The 23,482-nt window shown below is 39.7% G+C and overlaps 1 protein-coding gene across 2 annotated transcripts in view; it reads right to left on the reverse strand.

Annotated features, from left to right (window-relative positions):
* The window catches only part of PREX2 (phosphatidylinositol-3,4,5-trisphosphate dependent Rac exchange factor 2), a 181,093-nt gene extending 157,796 nt beyond the window's left edge, over nucleotides 1–23,297 (reverse strand). The window contains exons 1-2 of one of the 2 annotated variants that reach the window (XM_080380377.1): nucleotides 23,150–23,297; nucleotides 22,832–23,053 (exon numbers count right to left, since the gene is read on the reverse strand). In XM_080380377.1, coding sequence (XP_080236503.1) covers nucleotides 22,832–22,972 — 141 coding nt within the window. In that variant the 5' untranslated portion in view covers nucleotides 22,973–23,053; nucleotides 23,150–23,297. Of the gene's footprint in view, nucleotides 1–22,831 lie in introns of both variants that reach the window. The other variant, XM_080380376.1, reaches the window with a different exon arrangement.
* Between the last annotated feature and the right edge of the window lie 185 nt (nucleotides 23,298–23,482).

Here is a 23,482-nt window from a genome sequence, read left to right on the forward strand (position 1 = left end):
AATCTACATGATAAGCATACTTCAGCTACAGAAAAAAGGTTTTAATCTCCCTAGAAATTGGCAATCACTTGCTGTGTTTTCTATACGTTATGTTTCTCAGCTCACTGGAACGAATTGGCTGCTATGAATGAAAAGAAACTTTGCATCTAATCAGTGGCATGAATTTAGACTGAAAGCTGCTGTGCAGGACTTCTATGAAGAATCTGGGCCCTCTGCCATCCTTGTGCTTGTGAATGAAACGGCATGAGCCACATGCCCTCCTCCTCCTCCATCCCCCAGCCGGGGCCTTCGCCCTTCCCTTTGCTGGGGGGACTGGGGAACCAACCCTTTGCTGGTGAAACGACCATGACCCAGAAAGGCATCAGTGCCATCAGTGCACACGCTTGAGAGATCTCAGCTGCGCTTTCCATCCTGCGGCTTTCACTCCTGGTTTCTAAATCAACTTGTGAACCAATGGCAATCCAGCCATCCTGACTCATTCCCTTGATAAATAGGCCCCTAAACTGATCTCTGACCTCTCTGCATACTTTTCCTAAGTTACTGCTGACCCCAGAGACTCTGCACCCTGCTGCCCATACAGGTTTGTCTCTGTTTTTGTATCGGGACATACTGATCAAGAAGAAAAAGCAAACAAACCAAAAAAACTTTCTTACTATACAATTACTTTAACAGTAAAGTCCCTATTCTTCTATTCACTTGAAGAACTACCATATGTTTTTGATTAAAGTACTACAGCCAATGAGTTTTCAGGAGATACAAAATAATACATAATTATTTAGGCTAATGAAATTTCACATTTCCTTCAAAATTAGTGATAGATGTCCTACTTAACACAAAGAAGTTCATAACAAGCTAAATTGTAGATATAGAATATTGCTGGATCTGGACAAAGAACGAGCTGCTGTCAAGTAATTAATTTAATTAACTTAGAAGCTGAGTCAGATTGGAGAACAGGCTATTAAAAATTTCAAAGAACAAACACAATGTCTGTTTCATATATGTATTTGCTCAGTTCTCTTCTGTAGTCTATGTTCAAATACTACTTCGAACAACTTCAATAATGCATTTTTCAAAACAATTTCAAATATATATTTAAAAGAGTAGAACTATAAAATACCACCATTTTCCATAGAATACTATATTAATGGTTTTCTCTCATTTAAAACATGAATTTACTAAACCTCCTAGCATATAATTCAAGTTTATCACTTCAGTTTTCAGAACCATCTTGAAAACTATCCAAGTTTTTCTGTTCCAGGAGAAACGTTCTTTCTCTATATATACACCCAAAGAATCTATGCAGATATGTTTCCATTCAAATAGTAAATATTACTAAACCCTTGGGCTTTGCATTTTTTCATTAATGAATGCTTCTGCTTTGCTAAACTACTTATAAAAGCATTCCATTTTACTAAAAAAGTATACTCTAGTGCATCTTAAGTAACCTATGCTTATATACAAAAAGCGCAACAGATCAATTATGAATTGTCAAGGAAGCTTCTGGCTTCCAGCACAAGGAAGAGTACTGATCTCCAGCACGTGCAAGAAATCATCCCCAAGCACAGGACCCCTATGACAGCAGAGGCAGCTTCACCTCTCTCTATCCAACAGAAGCAGCATCTCTCTGTCCCATAGTCAAAGATACATCAGACAACAAAACTGCAGATGAAGTGTCAGGTGCTTTGTCAAAAGTTGAAAGACAGGACTCAAAGCTGTCTTCAGACAAAGATTTAATACCAGGTGTTACACTGTAAAAGCAATGGACTTCTACTGTGATCACGCCCATTCCCTGTCACATGACAGATCCTCAGTAAAATGTATTCCCTGGCTGCTGAAAAAAAAAAAATGGGGTCGGTCAAGCAAAGTGATGATCACGGCAGGAAGAAGAGTCAAGATTCATAGTTTGGCTAACTGAATGATGGCTTACTTGTCCCCAACATCATAACACCGTTGCACAAATTACGTCTTAATCTACAACACCGAGTAGATTCTATACAGAAAAAAAAGTTGTTCTATGGTGACAGTGCAACCAACCAAGAGGAGTAACAGCGCAACAGACACCAGCCAAGGGCACTGCAACAAAGACTGATCTTGCCCTGCCCTTCTCAGTCCAACTCACTTAACATGAACAGTGAAGTACTACTCTAGCAATCATTTCAGTAGTAGCTTTTTTTAAGCTGAAAAATATACATTCTGCCATGTAAACTGATACTCACCTCTGCTTAAGTCATTAGCCTTTACATTCAGAGCAGAAATCTCTACTGCTTCAGTGGACTAACTGGTAATAGATTAAGTAATCCTCAGAGTTTACCAGAGCAAGAAACTGCACTTTCCTAGTGTTTCACAATTACTTCTTAGCCAAGGAACAAACAGGAAGACCTAGGAACACGGAATTTCAGTCCAAGTTTTTTAGGCAAGTACACTCAAGTGTTCTTATGTCTGTGTTCTTATGTATTGATTTCTGCTTAGAATGTATTGGCTTTTCCTGCCTGTACTCCCTTGCTTGCCATTTCTACTCTCGTCATCCACTCCTGCCTCATAATTCTGTTGATTTCTGCTTTCATGCTCCTTTTCCCTGATCCTGCATTTATCAACACATTCATCGAGTGGGAGAATAGGCACAGTCTTTCCCAATTCAGCTTTAAGATTCAGTACTGAAGGGGTGCAGGTTATCAGACATAACTGCCCAAAAAATCCTGTTCAGGCCAGCGGCTCTGGACTGGAACAGGCTCAGCGGCTGTACAGAGATGGCAGATGAAGAGTGAAATCAGTGCAGCAGTGTGCAGGGTGCCAAGAACACTGAGTGCAAACAGATTCTGTGGGCAGCGATGGTGGAGGCTTCTAATTAGCCTCCACCGAGCGTTTCCGAGCTTTTCACTTGATTGGACCGACTGGATTCACACACAAGAGTAAAAGCCAATTCTCTGACATTAGGAAAATAACCCCACCACATCCTCCACTTTGTCTCGCTCTCCCTCATGTTTAATAAAGTTCTATGAAATATGAAGGTGCCAGTTTCCTGACCAAACACACACAGAACCCTATTCTTGCATCTTCAGAACCCTACTCTTGCATCTTATCTCTTCATTAAAAGTAAATGTAATGTGCTTTACTGATGGCCATAAAACAATAAAGATAAGCTTTTCATTTGTGCCAAGTGCTTAAATACATGCAGGATGAAGTCACTACTCACCATGCTATACAAAGTCAGCATATTTTCTCTGTACTATAAAAGTATTGAAATATAAAACCACTAAATGCTCTTTTCACCTTAAAAACTTTAAATATTACATCATGAGATCAAATGAATGGGCTTTTAAAATTAAAATTAATAAAGCACTATCAACAACCTTTTGCTAACATAGGGCACATACATATCACTGAAAGTACCAGTTTATATTTAAACTATTGTTAATACCTAAAGCCCTGTATTTTCTCTTATCCCATTGCTGTTTTCCCTGCAGTACCTTCAAATTAACCAGTCCTCTCTTTTATCTGTTTCCAAAACAGTTGTCTCAGCCAGGTTCCCAAAGCCTGCTGCTCTTTCCCCCAGCAGTATCAATGGCTACTCTCATACCAGTGATCCTGTTCAACAGGACAGTGGATCAGCTTTACACATCACGTTTTCTTGCACTATGGCAGGCTAACCTACCTCAGAAGTAGCTAGAGGTTCAGTATTTCAGACACATCACTTAAGAGACAGCTAAATTTACCCTTTATGCTATTTCTCTAACCAAATACAGGAAACCTATAGAATGTTTCCAGTGTCCATAGGTACACGTTAAAACTTAAAGTTACCCTAGTTATTAAAATGCTTGAGCTAAGAAAATAAAATTCCACACACTCAAGTCTCTTCTCCTGCAATTTGTTATTGGTATGGCTAGCAGTTGCTGTAACATTCAGCAGTCTCTGTCTCTGGTCTTCCCTATATTTCATTCAGCAACGACTCCAGATGCCAGGCATCAGAATACCCACCCACAGTGGCACCACTGACAGGAACAGCATGGTTTGAGTTCCAGTTGTTCCAAATAATGAAACCCTGAATCTATCATAAATAACATGCAAATCTCAAAATAACCGTGGCATTTTGAGAATGCTTATCCATTATGTGTTATCCAGCACTACTATCAGAACACACAATCTACAATACACATTAACAGTCTTTTTGGCTAATGTAAATTTAGACTTTCAAAGTAAATATTTATCTAAATGAAGACAAAGCACTTCCATTATGACACTGGAGTTCCAGGATAATGCTAACTTCTTAGTGCTTTTCTTGAGCCACAAGTACGTACAGTAGCTCCTGTAAAAGCCTGTAGAAACACAAACACTAAGTATGCTTCTGGAAACTTAAGTATTTTATTCATGGTCATTTAATTTATTCATTTTTGTGGTTACCAAAGAGAAGTGACAAAAACGGTCATCTTTTATCCATACTAGGGGCAGACAGAAAAGACTGACAGTAAAAAAATGGAATGTGAATAAATTCTTTACAGTGTAAGAACAGTTTTTTTCATGGGAAAGCTAAATCTGAAAATGCATAGACAAATCTGATGGAAATCTTGGCTGCTGACGTAACACCAATAAAGAAAATGGATCATACAAAGCGGGGGGGGGGGGGGGGGGCGGGAGGGATTATGTATTGGTCAGCATTTAGGAAAGGTATTTAACAATACGTAATGGGATGGAAAGGAGAGAGAGACAGAAAGCCTCCTAACCGAGGTGCTCTGAATTAGTCCTTGAGGCAATTTCTCTTCCCAAGTTAACTACGTAGATAAACAACTCCAAAAATACGTACCTCTAGTAGATGCCTCAGGTTAGGACAGACCAACAGCCATATCTGCATATACACATATTACACAACATAATTCTTTTACTATTCTGATTTAGCATTGCTTTGTCTCCCTTTATCTAAAAGAGCCTGGAAATAAAACTGTTATTAGACTAGGATCAGTAGCCTGTTCTCCACCTCACCCCAGAATCTAAGGGAAGTTTTTTTTCCCCCTGTAATTTCCAATTAACAGGACATCCATAAGTATGAGCATACAAATTTAGAAGTTTATTGTGCAAAAGTTTGTTTACAGAAAATTAGGGGCAAACTAAACATATTTTTATTCTTGCATTACCAGAGTCCTTATCACTGAAGCCATTCTTTCTCATTAAGGGAAAAAGTGGTCATAGACTTTATAATTAAAAAATATGAGCCTCTGTGGAGAAAAAGCATCAGTATCTAATTCCCCAAGGCCAGGTGGCAAAGTCCTGAACACTAGTAATTAAAAGAGCATTAAAAAAAAAAGAGAGAGAAAATTATCAAGTGTAAGTACACACAGAGGTTGAGATGAAGTGCCCTGCCTAAGTCCTGTTCCCATGTGAATAGGTTAGGGTGGCAAGAGCACTGGCAGATGAACCGCTTTCACTCTGCACCAGAAGTGTTGGAGATTGGAGGAGAATCTGAAATTTAACCAGCATCTGGTTCCTCAGGTCTTCCTGGGCATAGCATCAGGCTACATCATAATTTATGTTAACTATCCATTTTTACCAGGACATTAATCATCCCCTAGAAAGAGCAGATTCACATGGACAGCTGACTACTTCTTCTCTGTACCCTGGACACAGCCTGTGCACATACAGCTACAGAGAGTCGGAGGCATAAGGACCAGCAGTGACAGGCTGACACCTCCTGTGGATGCGCCCATCTACAGAGAACTACCACTTAGGGATTTCACAAGGATTTTTAAATCTCTTTGCACCATTTATCAGAGCATACGCTTCCAAGATTGGCTATAGCCCTTAAACATTTTGAAGACCTATCTTTATCTCTCAAGTTCAAATAGATTAGTTACCATTGATCTACCGTGCTTTTTGAACAATTTTATTGTACACTTTTAATCAAAAAGAGAAAAATTATAACACACTTTTCCCTGGATACAAAATATAGGACCTAAATTCAAATATCAATGAGATGTTACTAAAGTCCACAGACTAAGCTTTTTTTCTTTAAAAAAAACAACACACATTCACACACCCAAAAGACCTCCACAAAAAACTGAAAAAAGGAAAGGAAAAAAAAAAAAAAAAGACAAGCTACCAGAGAAGAAAATATGCATATAACACACAACAGACATAAAATAAAGTGAGAAAATGAAAGGTTTAAAATTTGTTTTAGCAATATGTTTCTGTAACAATTAAAATGTGATAAAAAACTATACTCATGTGTGAGGTCTGGTGGTGACTCATCATGGCTTTACAATCCACATAATATTTTAGGATGTGTGTAAACTAGAATTAGAGACATACTAGGTATGGTGGGCCAGATATACCTGTTAGTAGAGGCTTTTTCAAGGCCAAACCCCATTATTTTAAGATACTCTTAGTACCAGTTAGCCTTCATTTTCTCTCAAAACCTTAGATGTGAATGGAGTTAGAAATTTGGTTGCATGTGACAAGTGTGCAGTTAGTTCATTTATATGTTGCATTAACCAGAAAAAAAATCTCATAACCTTTCACCGTACAAGACTTTATACCACAACAGGAATATTCAACGTGCAAGTATTTGCTTCCCATCCATAGTGCACAGTAAAGCTACAGCTGCCCTACTGTCACTGACTATTGCAACTATTGCTTAATTCCATTTATCTATAAGGAACAACACTGTCTCCTGCAAGACAAAAATAAGTAGATAAAATAAAGGGTCAATAACCAGAACTTCTGTGATATACCGGTAAATTCCTTTTGGAATTTCATGGGATAACTATAATGAATGCTTCATTCCATTACCACTGGCCACCATATGAGAAATGTTTACTCTGTGAAATTAAAAGATTTAGAATTAAATGGGGAAGTCAGAGCACTGCATTAGCCCAGAGCTGTTTGGTGGCTGCAAAACAACAGGAAAAGGAATGGAATAGCCATTACAGCCTTTATTGCCACAGCACATTAAGACAGACAACAGTATACAAAGAACAAACAGTTTAGACACACAATAACATTTTGCCAAAATCCTGTTTTACATCTAACAGTTCTTGCAGTCAAAAGCCAAACCACACTTGGCAAGTAAATATGGGGAATTTTTCAGTACAAAGATGCATAATATGCAAATGCATGATAGTAGTCATGGTGGTCATATTGACAGAGAGAGAGAGAGGCCATTCAATCCAAATCTAGCTCTTTTTGTAGTAGTAGTAGTAAAATCTACAAGTGCAAAACTTCATTGTCAATTTCTGTGCTGGAAGCTGCTGTAATACAGGTAAGAACTAATTAATCAAATGTATTTTCAGCACACATTTCTCACAAAATGCCCAGATTAACTTCATTTTCATGATACAATTGCCAGCAGGAAGCAACACTGACTCACACATTCCATACAGTAACCTACATAAAATCACTTTAAACGTCACGAGAAGAGTATTTTACCTAACACTGACATTGATAACTGCTGTAAAATCACATTTATATCCAAAGCAGGTTTGACACAGAAATAGGAGAACCTTCAGAAAGTAAAAAGCAATTCCTTTTCACCAATTCTCCTGACAATTTTGACTCAGAGCCATGAAAAGTGTCTGAAAGGATCTTGTTATCGAAAACATTTCTCAGTGAAGTGTGCTGCAAGCAAATTTGGAAAACCTATGTTTTATGTGATTGTACATATTGACAACTCCATTACAACATCCAAGTTAAGAACTTACCAAGACTGAGCAGTAACTACTCAATTTAGCAAAAGTTGCTTCATCTGGTCTACTGAATGAAATGATTGATTAATTGTACCAGTACTACAGCTCCTGTTAAACATTTATCTTCATGTATTCTAACTAGAATAAGCTTTAATCATGACTGAAGGTCATCTCTACCAACTTATGGGAGTGTTCTGTAATATATGTATAGGAAATCTGAAGACAAGTAATCTTTTATTAACTCATCAGGCTGAATCTCACCGTAAAGGGCTTTTGCAGTGGGTTGGTTTTTTGAGGGTTTTTGTTTTGGAGGGTCAGATGCTTTGTCTCTCCCTACCTATGGAAAACCACAGCTTATATTGCAGCAGTGTCAGTGTAAATTATCCTCAGCTTCACATGAAAATTTCATCACTGTATTTGCTGAGACACTGATTTACCAGCCTTCCCCAATTCTGTTCTGGCACAGTAAAACAAAAAAACAAAGCACAGTTCTTTTTTGCAGTTATTTTATTATTCTGAAAAAATTTCAAGTCTGCTATTCATATTCTCCTCCATTTCCCTTTTGAGGATGTCAAAGTCAGGTCCGTAGTAGGCACACAAACGTGAGGATTCTTTAAAATAATTGTGTTTCATCACCTATCCAAAAGCATTCTAACCACAGCACAATATATTTGAGCATTTCTAAGGGGAAGTTTTAAGCCTTCCCTGCTGTAATTTACTATTGCTAACTGCAAGTACTGAAATGTAATCAAGACAGGTAGAACAGACAGTAAATTGCCTTGTAAAACATTTAAGAGAGTGAACCACTGCTTTTCAATAGAAATCGCAGCAACTTCATATACTAATGAAAACCAGTTCTTTGTGCATTTACACTCAGACTGAAGAAAGCTTTGCCTTCCTTGGGGCCAAAGAATTCTTCAGTATCTGCGGAAAACAGGAAACTTTCCTTCCCATTGTTTCTGTCCCGTCTGACTATTATAACAGTTCAGTATAACTAAACATGGAAAAAAGTTCCTTTATTTCCTGTGGGGACAACCTCGTAGCATATGGGAAGAAATTGACACACTCATTCAGAATATAACTGCCAACTTCCAGGCATTATTCTTAATAAACAGGATCTCACACAGTGTCGAAGAGATAAATGAATGAGGAGTAAACTTAAACAAAAATAAAAGTTACTGCTATCAGGTCTTCACTCTCCTGCCCCTCTCCACATAAATTCTTCCAGGTATATTACAGCATATTGAAATGCAGTAACCACATGCAATTAATATTTTAATTTCCATTCATTAATTCCAATGTTATTATTAATGGTAGTTACATGTGGTTTTGTGTAGCTGAACTACAGAATCAACATCTTAGAAAATGAGCCTTTCTACTTAGAGAAAACAACAAATATGATCCTTCCGCTTAAGAGGTCTCCTCTGTCGTTCTAACACACAGAAAGATCTGAACTCTGTCAACAATATTTCCAACATTATAAAGCAATCTAAAACTTGTCACTTTCCAAATGTTAAATCAGTCACATCATCTTGAAAACCTGGAATTCTCGAGATCAGCTAAAGACAGCTCACGTTTTGCTCTCTAATTACAAAATTAAATTATCTCTTAATAATAATTGAAACTTCCTATTTCATCATAAAATAAATTAAAATAAACACACAAGAACCAAATGCAAAATAATGATATTTTCACGCCTCAAGCTGACTGTATTTGAAGATATCTAAGAAACCACATTTCTACCTTATTGCTTGTCACACTCCCTTCTGCCATCCAACATTAACTCCTGAGACCACAAGTGGCACTTAATTTAGCACTGCAAAATACAGTGATGCCTGTCTTATTAACACAAATACTACAGTATGAGGAAATCTCATCACATACTTGACATGTTCCAAAGGGGGTTTTGTGCGCTTTTTCATTTTTAGAAGAACCAGTAACCATTCCCTTTTCCTTTTCTGCCTCGTTTGTGCAGTTTTCCTCCATTTCCAGTATTCCCTCCCCCTGGTTTCCAAAGCAGAGTTTCTCCAGTAATCTCACACCTCTCATTCTTCACATTTATTCCTGTTGCTGGCTACTTTTATCCTCTACTGAGACCTCTTTTCCATAACTTTTCCCCACATACTGTTTCACACTGCAAAACAGAGTGGTCTGAAGGATCAAACGGCAGCTACAACTCATACTTCAAGCATGTTCCCGTATCTCTAAAAATACCATTTCCAATATTCAAAGGTAAATGAAGAGAGGAAAGCAGGGCCTAAGCAATGTGCTAATAACACTTCGCAGAAGAAGGATAAACAGAATTCTTTAACATCTTTTGGTACAAGAAAAAATATAACTCAGTACCTCAAACATCTATTATACATATTTGGGGGTTTTAATTTTTACCCTCTGAAGAGTGTTGTGAAAAAGATGAACAAAACTTGAGTGAAGATCAGTGATACTGACACCAGAAGAATTCATCCCAAAGGAGTCTGAAAGATGATCAGAAGCGTGAAAAGGGTTTCATAACAAGAATAATTAGACTTGGACTTCTAACAAGAAAAATAGTGACGCAAGCACATAGTGAATTTTTCAGGCAGGACATTTAAAATGAGCAAAAGAGATTATCTTGTGGGAAACACATTCAGAAGTTACAGGTGCCAAAAAAAATATAAACTGTACAAAAATAAACTAGGCAAACTCAGAGATTACTTAGTTTACATCCAGACCCTGCATACACAATGTCCAGTAGAGACAGCCCCCCAAACCATTCATGCCTGAAGTACACCATCCTTAAGTAATGCTACTAACCATTATAAAAATTTTACTGTGGTAAACCTATTACTAAATCTAGCACAGCAATTCCAACACCTCTCATTTTAGGTCTTTATCTTATACTGCAAGTTCATTTTTAAGTGGTATTTTATAAGCTTTCAGGAACAAATATCAGCAGGCACTGGAAGGAAGGAAGGAAACAGCTATCATTATAAATTTAGGGTGGCCATTTTTACAAAGGCATTCTACAAATCAGGACATATTTACTGTCTTCCTGCTTTATATGGCTTCTACAGAATAAGTCTCCCCCACAGGCAATAAAAAGATAAATAGGAACTATTCAGCAATGAACATTTTGCAAGAGACAAAACACTAACTCTACAGGTGTGTGCCACTCTTCTCTCCCTCTACCTTTGCTGTCTGCTTAATGAAAGCAGTTCTTACACACTAGAGCTTCCATTGCTTCCATGTCTGTTTAAATCTCAAATGCCTCTATGACTCTCAAAGCACTTAAAAAAAAAAAACAAACCAAAAAAACCCCACACACTTAAAACTCCCTTTACCATGCTCACACTACAGAATCTGAGGATGTTGTCTCAAAGCATCCTGTTGTATGCTATTTCTTCTAGGCATGTGGACACACCATATGCTTAAATTCCTTGGGTAAGGTAACTTATCACATACTAAGCAATAAAATGAAGTGATTTTCCAGTCTTGTTACACAAATTCATAGCATCCCAGGCATCAATCACTTTGTTATACAGCACATCATTTAAACTTTACAGCTTTGTGCTTTTAGTGCCCAATTTTTTTTCAAAATGTCGTAATAGGGATTAAAAAGTAAAAACATGGCAAATTAAGTTCACAGAAGAACTGAGAGCATCCTGAAAGTGTGTTAAGGGGAAGGGAAGAAGAATCTTGCTTGCCATTCTTCCATTTTCTATCTGGTACTTTCTAGTTTATTTCAATAACATAAAATGGGAAGTTGATGACTCTTATGGTATCTTTTGTTAAAGAAAATAAAACTACTGAATTACTTCAGATGTTGCTCCACTTTAATGCTGTTACCTAGTAATCAGTATTTAACTTAATTCCCAATCTGCAATTTTTAGCAGGGAAATAACGTAAAACCGGCTTTGTTTTAGAAACACATTCATCATGTTTTGAACTGTTATTTTTTTGGGGGTGGGGGGCAGTCAGGACGTAGATACAGATGATTCAGGGTTTGCCACTGAACACGTCTCAAAGTGTCTCGTCTACTTCACCACTTTGTGCCTATTACAAGGTAGTCTTTCCAGTACAGGTAACTGGCTACCAAACTCACCCTTCACTACTTGCCAACAAGCCCTGCCTAAACAAGCCCCAAGATACAGGTCACTGAAGGCTTTCTGTAAGCACAACTTCATGAAGTTAGTAAGGCAAAGAAATTAGGCTTTTCAAAAAACTAGACATTTATGACAAGTACAAGTATAAACACAATTCTAGACCAAGTGAGAAAACTTTCTTGTGGTTTAGTCTTTCTTTCTAGCTTACAGTTCCTGAAATATGCCCCAGCCATTTCAGCCGGGGACTCAGAGGTCACAGCCACACACATATTCCAAAGGGTCACCTTCAGATTTCTTTCTCAGACTGCCAAGTACATGACACTAATCATTGTACCTCAACCAGTCAGACCTGGCCAGCCTTGTGGCTCTGACCAGCCACTACCCAATTATATTTTCTCTATATTGCTTTTTGTGATACAAATGAAAACATCCTTGTTATCTACCAAGAGTCTACAGTCCCAAGTACAGAGAATTTCCAATGGCCCAGCCCATACCTAACTAGCTACAATGAGGATTAACTGCATAAGCATCATGGATAACTCATCCTGGCCTTGACAGTCTCCATGTTTGCAGCCTGTTTCTCCTTTCCTATTCAGCCTCACTGCTGATTGCTCTTGACTAATCCACGCTATTCCAATTTATTTATATCCCTGATGGGGCTCTTAACACCTCATTTTTGAACATCACAGAAGACACCGGGCACACACCTCAAACAACTTGGCTCTCCAATACATTACCACATTACTGTTGAGCTACACTGTAACATGTTACTAACATGGATACTGGGTAGGGCAGCAAGTTACCTTCTGAGCCTTCTCTAAGAGCATTCCATCTCTGCTGTTGCTCCTCTGTCACATCATGTTTGATTTAGTATAAGAAGGCTGGGATTGTTAAGTCAACATGTAGGAACACATTCATCTCTCACTCTAGGAATGACTCCATTTAAACAGCCTGAGAAATTACTAGTATATTTCACAGGGCAAATTATAAAAAAAACCTTATTTATTATAAATTCACCTGTCAGTTGCTACTGGTCACTTGCTGTAGTTGTTACAGTAGGCAAAAGTGTATTTAGAAAGCAAACGTATCAATACATATCATGTATTTAAACTCCAGGTGCAAATACCAGCAGCTACAGCCAAATTTAATTTTGAAGTGAGAATGCACATAAAACTTCCCTAGGAAGGTCAAGGAGTAGATGATTTATTTTGCTCCATTCAGCAAGGTATTATCGTTTTGTCAGGGGGCCTGCATCACATAACTGACACTGAAATAAGAAAATCTACCCTACTACATCACATTACTGGTCTTTCGACTATTCTTCAGTTCTAGTTGTTTCTCCTACCCGTTCCCCTACACTAAACTCATGCTCACCAGCCTTGAAGTTGAAAGCTCATAAGGTATGCCAGGTGACATGGCAATCAGGCTGCCAAGAGCATAAAGGAGAATCAGGAGGTCTCACAGGACCTAAAATAAGTGTCATCCCCTAGTATCTCAGTTCTATCCCTACAGCTGGAGAAATTCAGCTGTGAACAGTCTATGGGAGAATCATAGGAGCAATAAAGCTGACACAAAATGAAGCTGGCTTTGAAGAATTATCCTTGCAGTCTCTCAGACATTTTAAGTAGACAAGCATTCTTCTAGCATTAATTATACATAAAGGGAAAGGGCTGCTTTGCTGTCAGACTACTGAACTGGGAATCAAGACATCAGATTATATTTCTGGCTCTGCCACTAACTTCCACTGGGACCCAAAAATCAAGATCTGTCTCCAAGTTTCCCATTTGTAAAACTACTCAGATTTGATTTATGAATGACAGCGATGCACTGAGATCTCTCTGAATAGAAAATATTACAGAAGTGCCAGGTTATCTGTTTCCTGAGCAAATATAATACAGTTGAAAAAAAAATATCTTTGCATCTGAGTTTCCTCTTGGATTTTGAATATTTGTTTTCTGAACAGTATAGCCTGGCCATCTGTACTGCAATTTCAGAGGATAAAGGAAACAAAGCAGAGATGCAAACCTGAAAAAATTGCTGTCCTGAAGAGCTGAAACTTCAAGACAGTCTTTTTCCCCATCATACCAACAATAAATTGCAAAATGGATGAATCATGTAGGTTGGAAGGGACCTCCAGAGTTCATCTAGCCCAATTGCTTAAGCAAACCAATGTCAACTACAACAGGTTGTCCAGTCTTGCCCAGTTCAGCTTTGAACAAAATAAAGATTATTATTCCACAGACTCTGGTCAACTTATTCAGTTTTTGACCATCCTCAAGGTAAACAATATTTTTTCCCTTCACATTGAATTGGAATTTCCCATCTTCCATTGCCTCTCCTTCCACTGCACCTCTGAGAGGAATGAGGCTCCATCTTCTCCATATCTACCCATCAGGGAGTTGTAGACAACAATAAAAATTCCACTGACCCTTCTTTTTTTAAGGTTGAAGAAACCTTGCTCTCTCAGCCCCTCTTCACAGTAATATGCTCCAGGCCCCTGCTCACTATGCTGGCCCTTCACTAGACTTGCTCCAGTAGGTAAATTTATTTCTTGAACTATGGAGACCAAAATGTATGCCACAAAGGTCTCACAACTGTAGAGAAGAGGGTAAAGAATCACTTCCCTTGACCTACTGGTGGCATCCTTGCTAAAACAGTCCAGGATGCTGATTGTTTTCTGCACTGCAAGACTGCACAGCTGACTCATGTTCCAGTTCTTGTCCACAAGCACTTCCAGAGCCCTCTCTGTAAAGCTGCTTCCTAGCCCCCAGCCTCTACTGGTGGACAGGGTTATTCCCTCCCAGGTGCATGGCTCTGTATTTGCCTTCACTGAACTTCATGAGGCATGCATCAGTACTGTTAGTACCCCACCCTGTGAGATCTGAGTGCTCAAAGTGCACCATCCTATCCCAGCATCCAGAACGTTACTGAAGACATGATACAGCATTGGTTCTTGAGGGACACCACCCATAACTGGATACCATTTGTACCCTTTGCTGTTGACAACTGTCCCTTTAGTCTAACAGATCCATCAGTTTCCCACCCAACTTACTGTCTATTTACCCAGTCCAAACTGATGAGATCTGGATGTAAGGATACTATGTGAAACCATGCAAAGACTTCGGTTAAATCAAATAATATCCATAGCTTTCACAAAGTTCACTGAGCCAGTCATCTCCTCATAGAAGGCAATCAGGTTAACCAGGAATGATTCACCCTTGATAGATCTCCAGAAGCTGTTTCTAATCACTTTCCTTTCTATTAGCTGCATGGAAGTGGTTTTGAAGATGATTCACGGCATTACCTCCCCAAGGAACGAGGTGAGGCTGACAAGCTTGCATTTCCCCAGATCCTCTTCCTTGGCCTTCCTGAAGCTAAGTTTGCCATCTGCATTTTCCCAGTCACTGGGAACTTCCTCCAGTCACCATGACCATTCAAAGATGACAGACAGGCCTCACACTGACATTGGCCAGCTTCCTCACACATATCCCATCTCATCTTAGACTTGAGTATGTCTAATTGTCACAAGTAGTTTGTAACTCTGCCATCCTCTACTGTAGGCAATGACACATTCTCACAAAATCTTCAAGTAAGCTTCAAGAGGCCTAAGGAAAAACCCTCATTTGTGAAAACACCAGGAAAAATAGCATGGAGTACTCAGCCTTTCCTATGTCCCCTTTTCGTAAGGCTCCCTGCCCCACTGACCAGTAGGCACACATTTTCCTTAGCTTTCTTTTGCTATCAATGTACTTATGGAAGTTCTTTCCATTGCCCTTCACACCTCTAATTTCAATGCCAGCTGAGCTTTGACTTCGCTATCTCCATTCTTGCATGTCTTTGTATTCTTCCTGAGCAACCTGTCCCTAAGCTCTCCCTTGAGTCCCACACCAACACAGACAATCTATTCACCAAAGACAGTCATAATCCTGCTTAGTCCAAAACAGAAAACTGAACCAATATGCATGTAGTTCAGAATTAAAGCAAAAACATTTAAACACAATTCCTGAAAAAGAATATGCATAAGTACATAGGTATTCAAAGTTATTCAAGATACTTGTATAAAACGATAGAACCTAAATCATTCTAATTATTAACTGAGATTACCTTATTCAAGTCTGTATTTCATTCATGAGTAGCCCAATTCCTTTCCAAACAGGGACATGTACTTAACATACAGACACATGGTTACAGCCTCCTACAGACTGGGAAGTTGCCCCCCATCAGTATCTTAGGTCAACCATAGCCAGTTTGGATTTGTTTATTTTTGCCAAAATTCAGTTCCTTTTGGTTTCCAATGTGAAGAACTTCTCGTTCCTCTTATAGTATAATACTAACTCTGCCTTCGACATCTTCGTCAAAATTGTTCTTCATGCTAACCCTACCAGAAAAATACAAACCAGCCTTGGAATGTATCATTTCAAAGTACTCGGTGCTTTAAAATGGTGAAAAAAATCAGTACTGAAGAGGGTTGAAAAGTATGTCTCTATAAGTTTTTGAAATTACTGCAAACAGCATACTATTCAACAGTGTTAGTCTGCATGGAGTAACTTAATTCTAGAGTTAATGATTGATGGTCCCCTCCAAGTAGTCTCTTCTGAATTAGCACCTCATATTACAAACTTGTGAAATATATGTGGCAGGAGAGTCAGCACTGAGCTATAAGGCAGAGCAAAGGAATAAATGGAATACTGCAAATATGATGATATTTATAAATACAGATAAATCAAGAAATTGTACAACATTTCTAAGCATATCATGGTCTTCAGCATGATGTGTCTCAGTCTACAGTAAGTCTTAGGAACAGAAAAGTTTCTTAAGTGCTGTGAAACAAAGATTTCTCCTTTCAGTATTTTATTTTCACTGAGCAGCTAAACAAACAGCTGAACCTTTCCTGTTAAAGAGCAGCTTTTCACAATATAGTCTAGGTACAACTGAGAGCAGTAAAATGAAATCCACTGAAAAGTATGAAACATCTGTCTAGAGTATAATGCAGTATAATTCCCTGTGCTTCCAAACTTCTGAAAAATCTCTACTTTTTGCTGTTACCATACCTTGCATGAACTCTGTGCTTAGCTAGTAGAGACCCCAATAATCTTTCTTGCTAATCCATTCTATAAAGCAAGCATTCAACCTTGGGGGCAGGAGTTACAAAGAAATAAACAGCTTTTAAGTGGTTACCCTTACTCTGATAAAGACCACAGGTGGTGCTATTGATATAGCCAAGCAAAGTCAAATAAGAATAGAATACCACACTCACAGTTTTTGTAACACTTAAGCAAGTTAAAAACAGCAGAAATTGGAAGTGAATGGAAAAGATATTGACTTTCTATGGTAATTGTGTTTGCACTTCCTTTCGACTTTTTATGATGAAGGAGCCATAGAATGTTGTTTTTCTTTTTCTGAAGAGAAAGGAAATCACATAACCTTATCAAAAAATGCAGCCAGCTAAAACCCTTCCCTTCCATTCATTTAATCCCTTTTATGGAATATAAATGCAATTATGCAAACCATTATGAAGTCACTAATCATTACTGTAATCGAGATATACATATAACACGTTCAGGGATTTGGACTCAGTGATCCTCATGGGTCCCTTCCAACTCGAGATACTCTATGATATATACACATACACACAGAAACAACACACACACATTGTTACTGTATCAAACTACAGCCAGAAAAGATCATTTTAAAATGGTTCTTTTGTGAAAGGCCCAACACCTAATGTCATCGTCTAGCATGACCATTTCAGGAACTGCAATCCAGGCCATAAATCCTCTATTGCCGGTCAGTGTGAGTAACACTGAATTTGACTGAAGTTTACTTGGAGTCTCAATTACACTTGTGCAACTAAATGGTCTGCTCAATAATCAGAGAAATACCTATTGAACCAAGCGAAAGGAAAGACTCAGCGTGGCAGGGAAATACAGATCTTTGAGGAGTCACACAGCCACTGAGAAGGCTGGGCAACAAACTTTATAAACAAGATCTCTTTATGCCTATTGAAAAGCAAGGATTCAGCTTCCCTTAACAGGGCACACATTTAAAGAATGCGAACCCCTTTTTTTCACTTTAGTGCAAGCAGAAGTGAGGGGAGAAGATAGTACAGTAGGATCTAATGGAATTAAACTAAGATTTGAAAGCTAACTGGCACAAATGTATATATACTCACAGGAGAGACTCTATAAACCATAGTATAGTCTACATAATAAACTGGCTTTGTTTTTTCACCCAGCTGCTTCAAGATCTAACTAGTCACCCCAGCTGAGGCCACGGCATTTTGGAAGGCTTACACAAGTGCCAACATCTGCTTCTATTCCCATCAACGTCAAATTTGTCAGAACATGAAACTGCCCAGAAAAACAATCCCTGTCATAGAAAAATAAACTCTACTTCCATGGATATCCCCTGAAGTACCAAGTGTAGCAGATCCATTACATTTCCAATTTTTATTTCAAAATAATTTTTTTCACAAATATATATATATATATACATTTTCATATATATATTTTTACATACATATATGTATTTGCCTACTATTGTGTCTAGCCTATTTCCCTGCAGCGTACTTGCATCCTACAGCTCTTTATGGCCTGGTTTGCCTTTACTAGCCAGTCAGTCAATGTAAAGCGCTGTCATAAAAACTAAGCCTTACACCAAGTTACAAGGTGACAAATTAAGCCAGCCACTTTTTGGCAGCTCTTTACTGTTAAATACTTATTAATTTCTCAGCAACTTCTACCCACAGTTTGCCTGGTTTCTTTACTACTGCTATGTTGAGGTGAACGTTCAGGTGAGTACCTTGATTTATACAGTAAATGAAACCTTACATGAAAACATTACACAAATATAAAAAAACACCGCAACTTATTTTTTAAAAATTCATTAAAATTCAAATAAATTCTCCAGAAAAAAATCATGGATCAATGAAAATCATGGGAAAGTTTATGTAGTTTTTACTCTAGTTAGCTAACTGTGCTTATAGAGCAAAATACAAAATTTTCATTATGTTTACACAGCGCACAGTAAATACACATGCTTTCTCATTTGCTGTAAAGAATGAAATAGATAAGGTATATGTTGATAAAGTCACAACATTTTTTTAAAGAGCATCTTTACCATGACGCTCAAGGTAGCATTACTTATTGAGTTACACAATCGGATGACACGTAAATATTCACCAACTGTTGCTTTCTCTCCACTCCAGACAGTGCACTTCGGTAGCAAAAAGATTCTCCTCTATCCTTGCAAGTACAGCTTCTTTTTAATTGGAAAACAAAGATTTTGCCATAGGAAGATGATATGATCACCAGCGAGATCACCCAGCAGCAGAAAAATCCCAACTGCTAATTTAGCCAGTAAAGTATGAATAGTTTTTAACAGAAACCTTATATTGTAGCTCATCAAAAGCTCCATCTGTAGATACAGTTTTCAAAGACATTGTAGCGCCTTAGGTAAATTCTCCCATCACTAGATTTATTTCTTTTAAGAAATGCTAAATGCTAACAAGAACAAAACCTCTGGTATGGCAATGACACTCAATGTTACAATGAAGTATCTGAAGGAAAAGTGTAAGACTTTCTTCATAACTTCCTGTGCATGCCTCCTCCCTCTGACATTGCTGCAACTACTGGTGGATTTCACTTATCCACCTCACATATGTTTACATAACTCACTCAAATGGGTCCAAAATTGTTATTGCTCAGTATTACTGATGTCTCAACATACTGCGCTACTATAGTTTATTACTGGAAGATTTAGGAGATCTGAAAGAATAATATTAATATAACAAGACCTTTCCACTCAGACCTGATCTGTGATGAGTGCAAATTAAAAGCAATACACTGTATTTACACAGTGTAAAGCCAAAAAGAAGAGGTGAATGAACTCACATGGGAATGATTACTCAGCTACATCTATCTAATAAAATAATGAATATATTAAATCTTTTGCTTTGCACTTAATAGCCTTGTAGACTTTTGACAGAACACACAAACAAAGCTGTTTCTCACTACACTCATGACAACTGGAAGACGAAGAATCACAGAGAAGTAGGGCAACAAGAATACTTTAAATAAAACAACCAGAAATTTGTCCTCAGTGAGACACTCTTTCCTTTTAACATAAACTGAAGCACCTGAATAAATGTAACATATAATAGACGTGTTTCCAACGCAGTGAGACCAGCAAAGCATCTCCCATGTTGATGCACACCAGCAAAGCCACTTGCTCCTTATAATCTCTTCGTTCTCCAGCGAGCCACAAGCTGTACCAGGAAAAGCCCCATTTCTCCAACGTGACTGCATCAGCAACAGAGGCCTCCTTCTCCCACCACTTGGATAAATCAGGCTTATGCGTCCCTTTCACTCCTGTCTGTATTATATATTGCCCACTGCGACAGTGTAATTTTGCCTCAGCCAAAGGGGTCATGCACGTTATCAATTCACTCCATATGATCTCATGAAGTACTCAGGAAAATGAGTTATGTGTGGTATGATGTACGCCATGCTTCCACACAAACTTCACTTATATCCTGCCCCTTTCCAATGCAAGAACAATCAATTGAAGAAATCTGGACTTTCCTGTTCCTTAATTTAACTGCCTCCTCAACAGGGCATATATACAAAATGGAAACTGCAATCCAAATTGGTGAAAAGTTAGCTGTCTTGCCCACCGCTACTACACAAGGCCTAACGTATTTTTCTGCATGAACCATACACATCATCAAAGATTACATTCTGGAACGCAGCAGAAGAAATAGGGTCTAACCCTGAAACCACAGGGTTTTTTCATTTATCTAAGTGAATACTCTGTTACTGTTAACTACAGTGAAAACTGCAGGTATTCCGTGCAGACTGTTACAAAGACTATAAATAGCTTCAGCTTCTCAGTCAAAAAGGAAACACGGTTTCTACAACAAACTGAGGCAACCTGGAAGCCTAACTCTTAACTTTTACTGGAACTTCAACCCCTCAGGCTGCCTATACTTTCACATGACATCCTGGAAAACAGGATAAGGTTTGGACAGAGAAATAGTAAGTGCTGGGATCCCACACTGTTGGTGGGAAGGCCACTTCAGACTAGCTCTAGACTAGTCCCAAGAACTGCATGGTCACTAGCAGACAGATGAGCTCCTACAGAAAACCTTCCAGATCACTTGCATCCAAAAGGAACCCAAGTTGTGGGCCCCAAAACCACCTCATGGTGTGAAACAAAGTAAACTGGGACAGTGTTTGTATCTCAGAAGAGCTGGTCCTAGGACTGATAATGGTTTTAAGAAAAAGAGAGGGAACCAACCATAAGCCTAAGACACATAAAAGAGAGGATCTAGCCTCCAGATCAACAAGTAACCATAGGAACAAATACAATGACAGTTTTGATGCCTTATGTAAAGTAAGTGTGAAGGTCTCCATACTGGCCCTAGTCCAATGGCCCTTATAAATCCACCACCACAGCTGCTCTCAATAGCAGTCCTATCAGGCAGGCCAAAGGAAAGCTCAGAAGTTGTTTCCTGAAACCAAGGCTGAAGCACAGTTAGAACACATGACATTTCCCTCTGACAGGCTTAATCTCTGAACTGTTACTTGAACCCTGTTCGCAACCATTAATGAGTAAGAAAAACTTTACACAGAACCAGGTATTTGACTCCAGCCCTCTTCCCTTTCTCCGTACAATTTATTTAGATCATCTTGATCCAAAGTGCAAAAAAGACTTATTACTGAATTCAGTATTTGGATGCAACTTGAAATGTGTACGGTCTGGTCTTTAGAAGAAGCTGAGCACTTACTGCTCAAACATCAACATCTGTTGTGTCTTATAATGTAGAGTCCAAAATTAAAGACATTACAAATTATTTCAATTTGCTGAAATGATCTAAGACCAACACACACCAAATTTGAGGCTGAAGATACTGAAGAACATTCCCTTAGGATAGATAACTTTTTACAACAGGTAAAATCTGACTGTTAAATGGAAGCAAGTAAAGCATAATCACACGGTCACTTTGTTAAACATACGTGTTAAACTTCTTTTCTAAAAAAAAAGAAAACACATTGGACCATTTACCATTTCTCATGGTTCTGCTGAGGATAAACATATGGAGAAAATAAGCTACTCTGCAGATCTTATTTCACGCCAGTGTCTGTGCTTTTATTCTCCCTGTGACAGCCAAGTTGAGAATTTCCTCTTTCATGATAATAAGCAGAAAGTTCACAGATCTCAAGGCAGCAAAGCAGGAAGTTTGCAGTTTGAAGGATTTCCCCTCTTCAGCAGGACAGGGGAGGAAAGAAAAGTACGAGGGGGCTACTGTGAAATCTTTTAACTTATGCAGCTGATTTGGACATATTTATCTCAACAGGGTCCTAAAGCGATGCTATCAAGACCATGTGCAAATGAACACTACCTGCATCCATTCTATAATAATTTGTCATTTTGGCTTTTTGAGAGTGAAAACCGCTGCCGGTCTGATTAGGGTATTACCTGCCACAAATAAACCTAGCAACATTGACAGACGTAAAGGGAAGCTAAAGCTGCTCCAACAGTGCTCTCACCAGAACTTGCTACCTTCCCAGCTGACCCTGTACCACATGTGGCTTTAATGCCAAGCAGCTGCTGCACACCAGCACTCCCGCTGTCCTCCCCTTACCTCCCTGCACCGCCCTCTTTCAGGGACTAAGGCAAGTAATGGAACTACGGCGCCCTGGAACACAAGCCCTCACACCCGAGGCAGACCTGACCCCAAACACATTACCCCCTTAGCTTCCCTGCCTGGAGAAATGAGATCATCAGCGTTTAAGTGAGGTCACCAGTGCAGGCTCTCCGAGGAGAGCGGCTGGGGAGGGGGGGCACGACACAACACCACCCCTCCCCAGCTATTTCAAAACCTGTTACTCTCCGTCGCTTTTCGGCAAAGGCGGACGCCCCGCAGAGCTCGGGGCGGAAGACCCCCCCCCCGCTGCGAGCCCCGCGGTCCCGCGGCCAGCAGCAGCCCGCCCCGCTCCCCGCCCGCCCCGCGCCCCGCACCAGCGGCTGCGCGGCGAGCGCGGCCCCGCCGGGCGAGGCGAGGCCCCCCCCGCTCACCGACACCAGGAACTCCAGCGTGCCCACGTAGTCCCGCTCGGTCTTCAGCAGCTCGTTGAGAACGCAGACGCGCAAGCGAAGCTGCTTCTCCAAGTCCTTCACGCTTTCCCCCTTGCCTTCCCCTTTGCTTTCCTCTGTCATGGTGCAGCGGGGAGGGACGGTGCTCCCAGCCCGGCGCCTTTCTCGGCTGCAGGCAGCGTGCCCGAGCGCCCCGGCACTGCGCTGCGGACAAGGACAACAAAAGACCCCGCTAAGTTACATAGCGGGGCCGGGCTCCGGCCGGTCCCCAGCCGCGCAGCAGCCTCGGTCCCTTCTCACCCAGCTCCAGCAGCGGCCCGAGGTCCGGAGGCAAGGAGCCACCCCAGTGCGTGCGCCTTTCCCGTCAGGAAGGGGGGACAGCCTGGAGGAAACGAGCGGTCACTGGTTCCCAGCTCGCCCTGTTAGCTGAGAGGTTGGAAAGCCTCCGCAGCAGCCCAGACTTGGACATTAATCAAAAGCTTTGTATCCATGTGACTCCAACCCCTTCCCCCCCTTCGCTAAATCTCAGGAAAAAGGAAAGGAAACAACTTCAGGGAAGATTGCGTGCCAGCAGCTGCCTGTTTCACACACAAGCTGCGAGCTCCAGTTTGAGGCTAATTGGAGATCTCCAGC

The sequence above is a fragment of the Falco punctatus genome (genome assembly GCF_963210335.1).
Source record: "Falco punctatus genome assembly, chromosome: 3".
NCBI classification, from domain to species: domain Eukaryota; kingdom Metazoa; phylum Chordata; class Aves; order Falconiformes; family Falconidae; genus Falco; species Falco punctatus.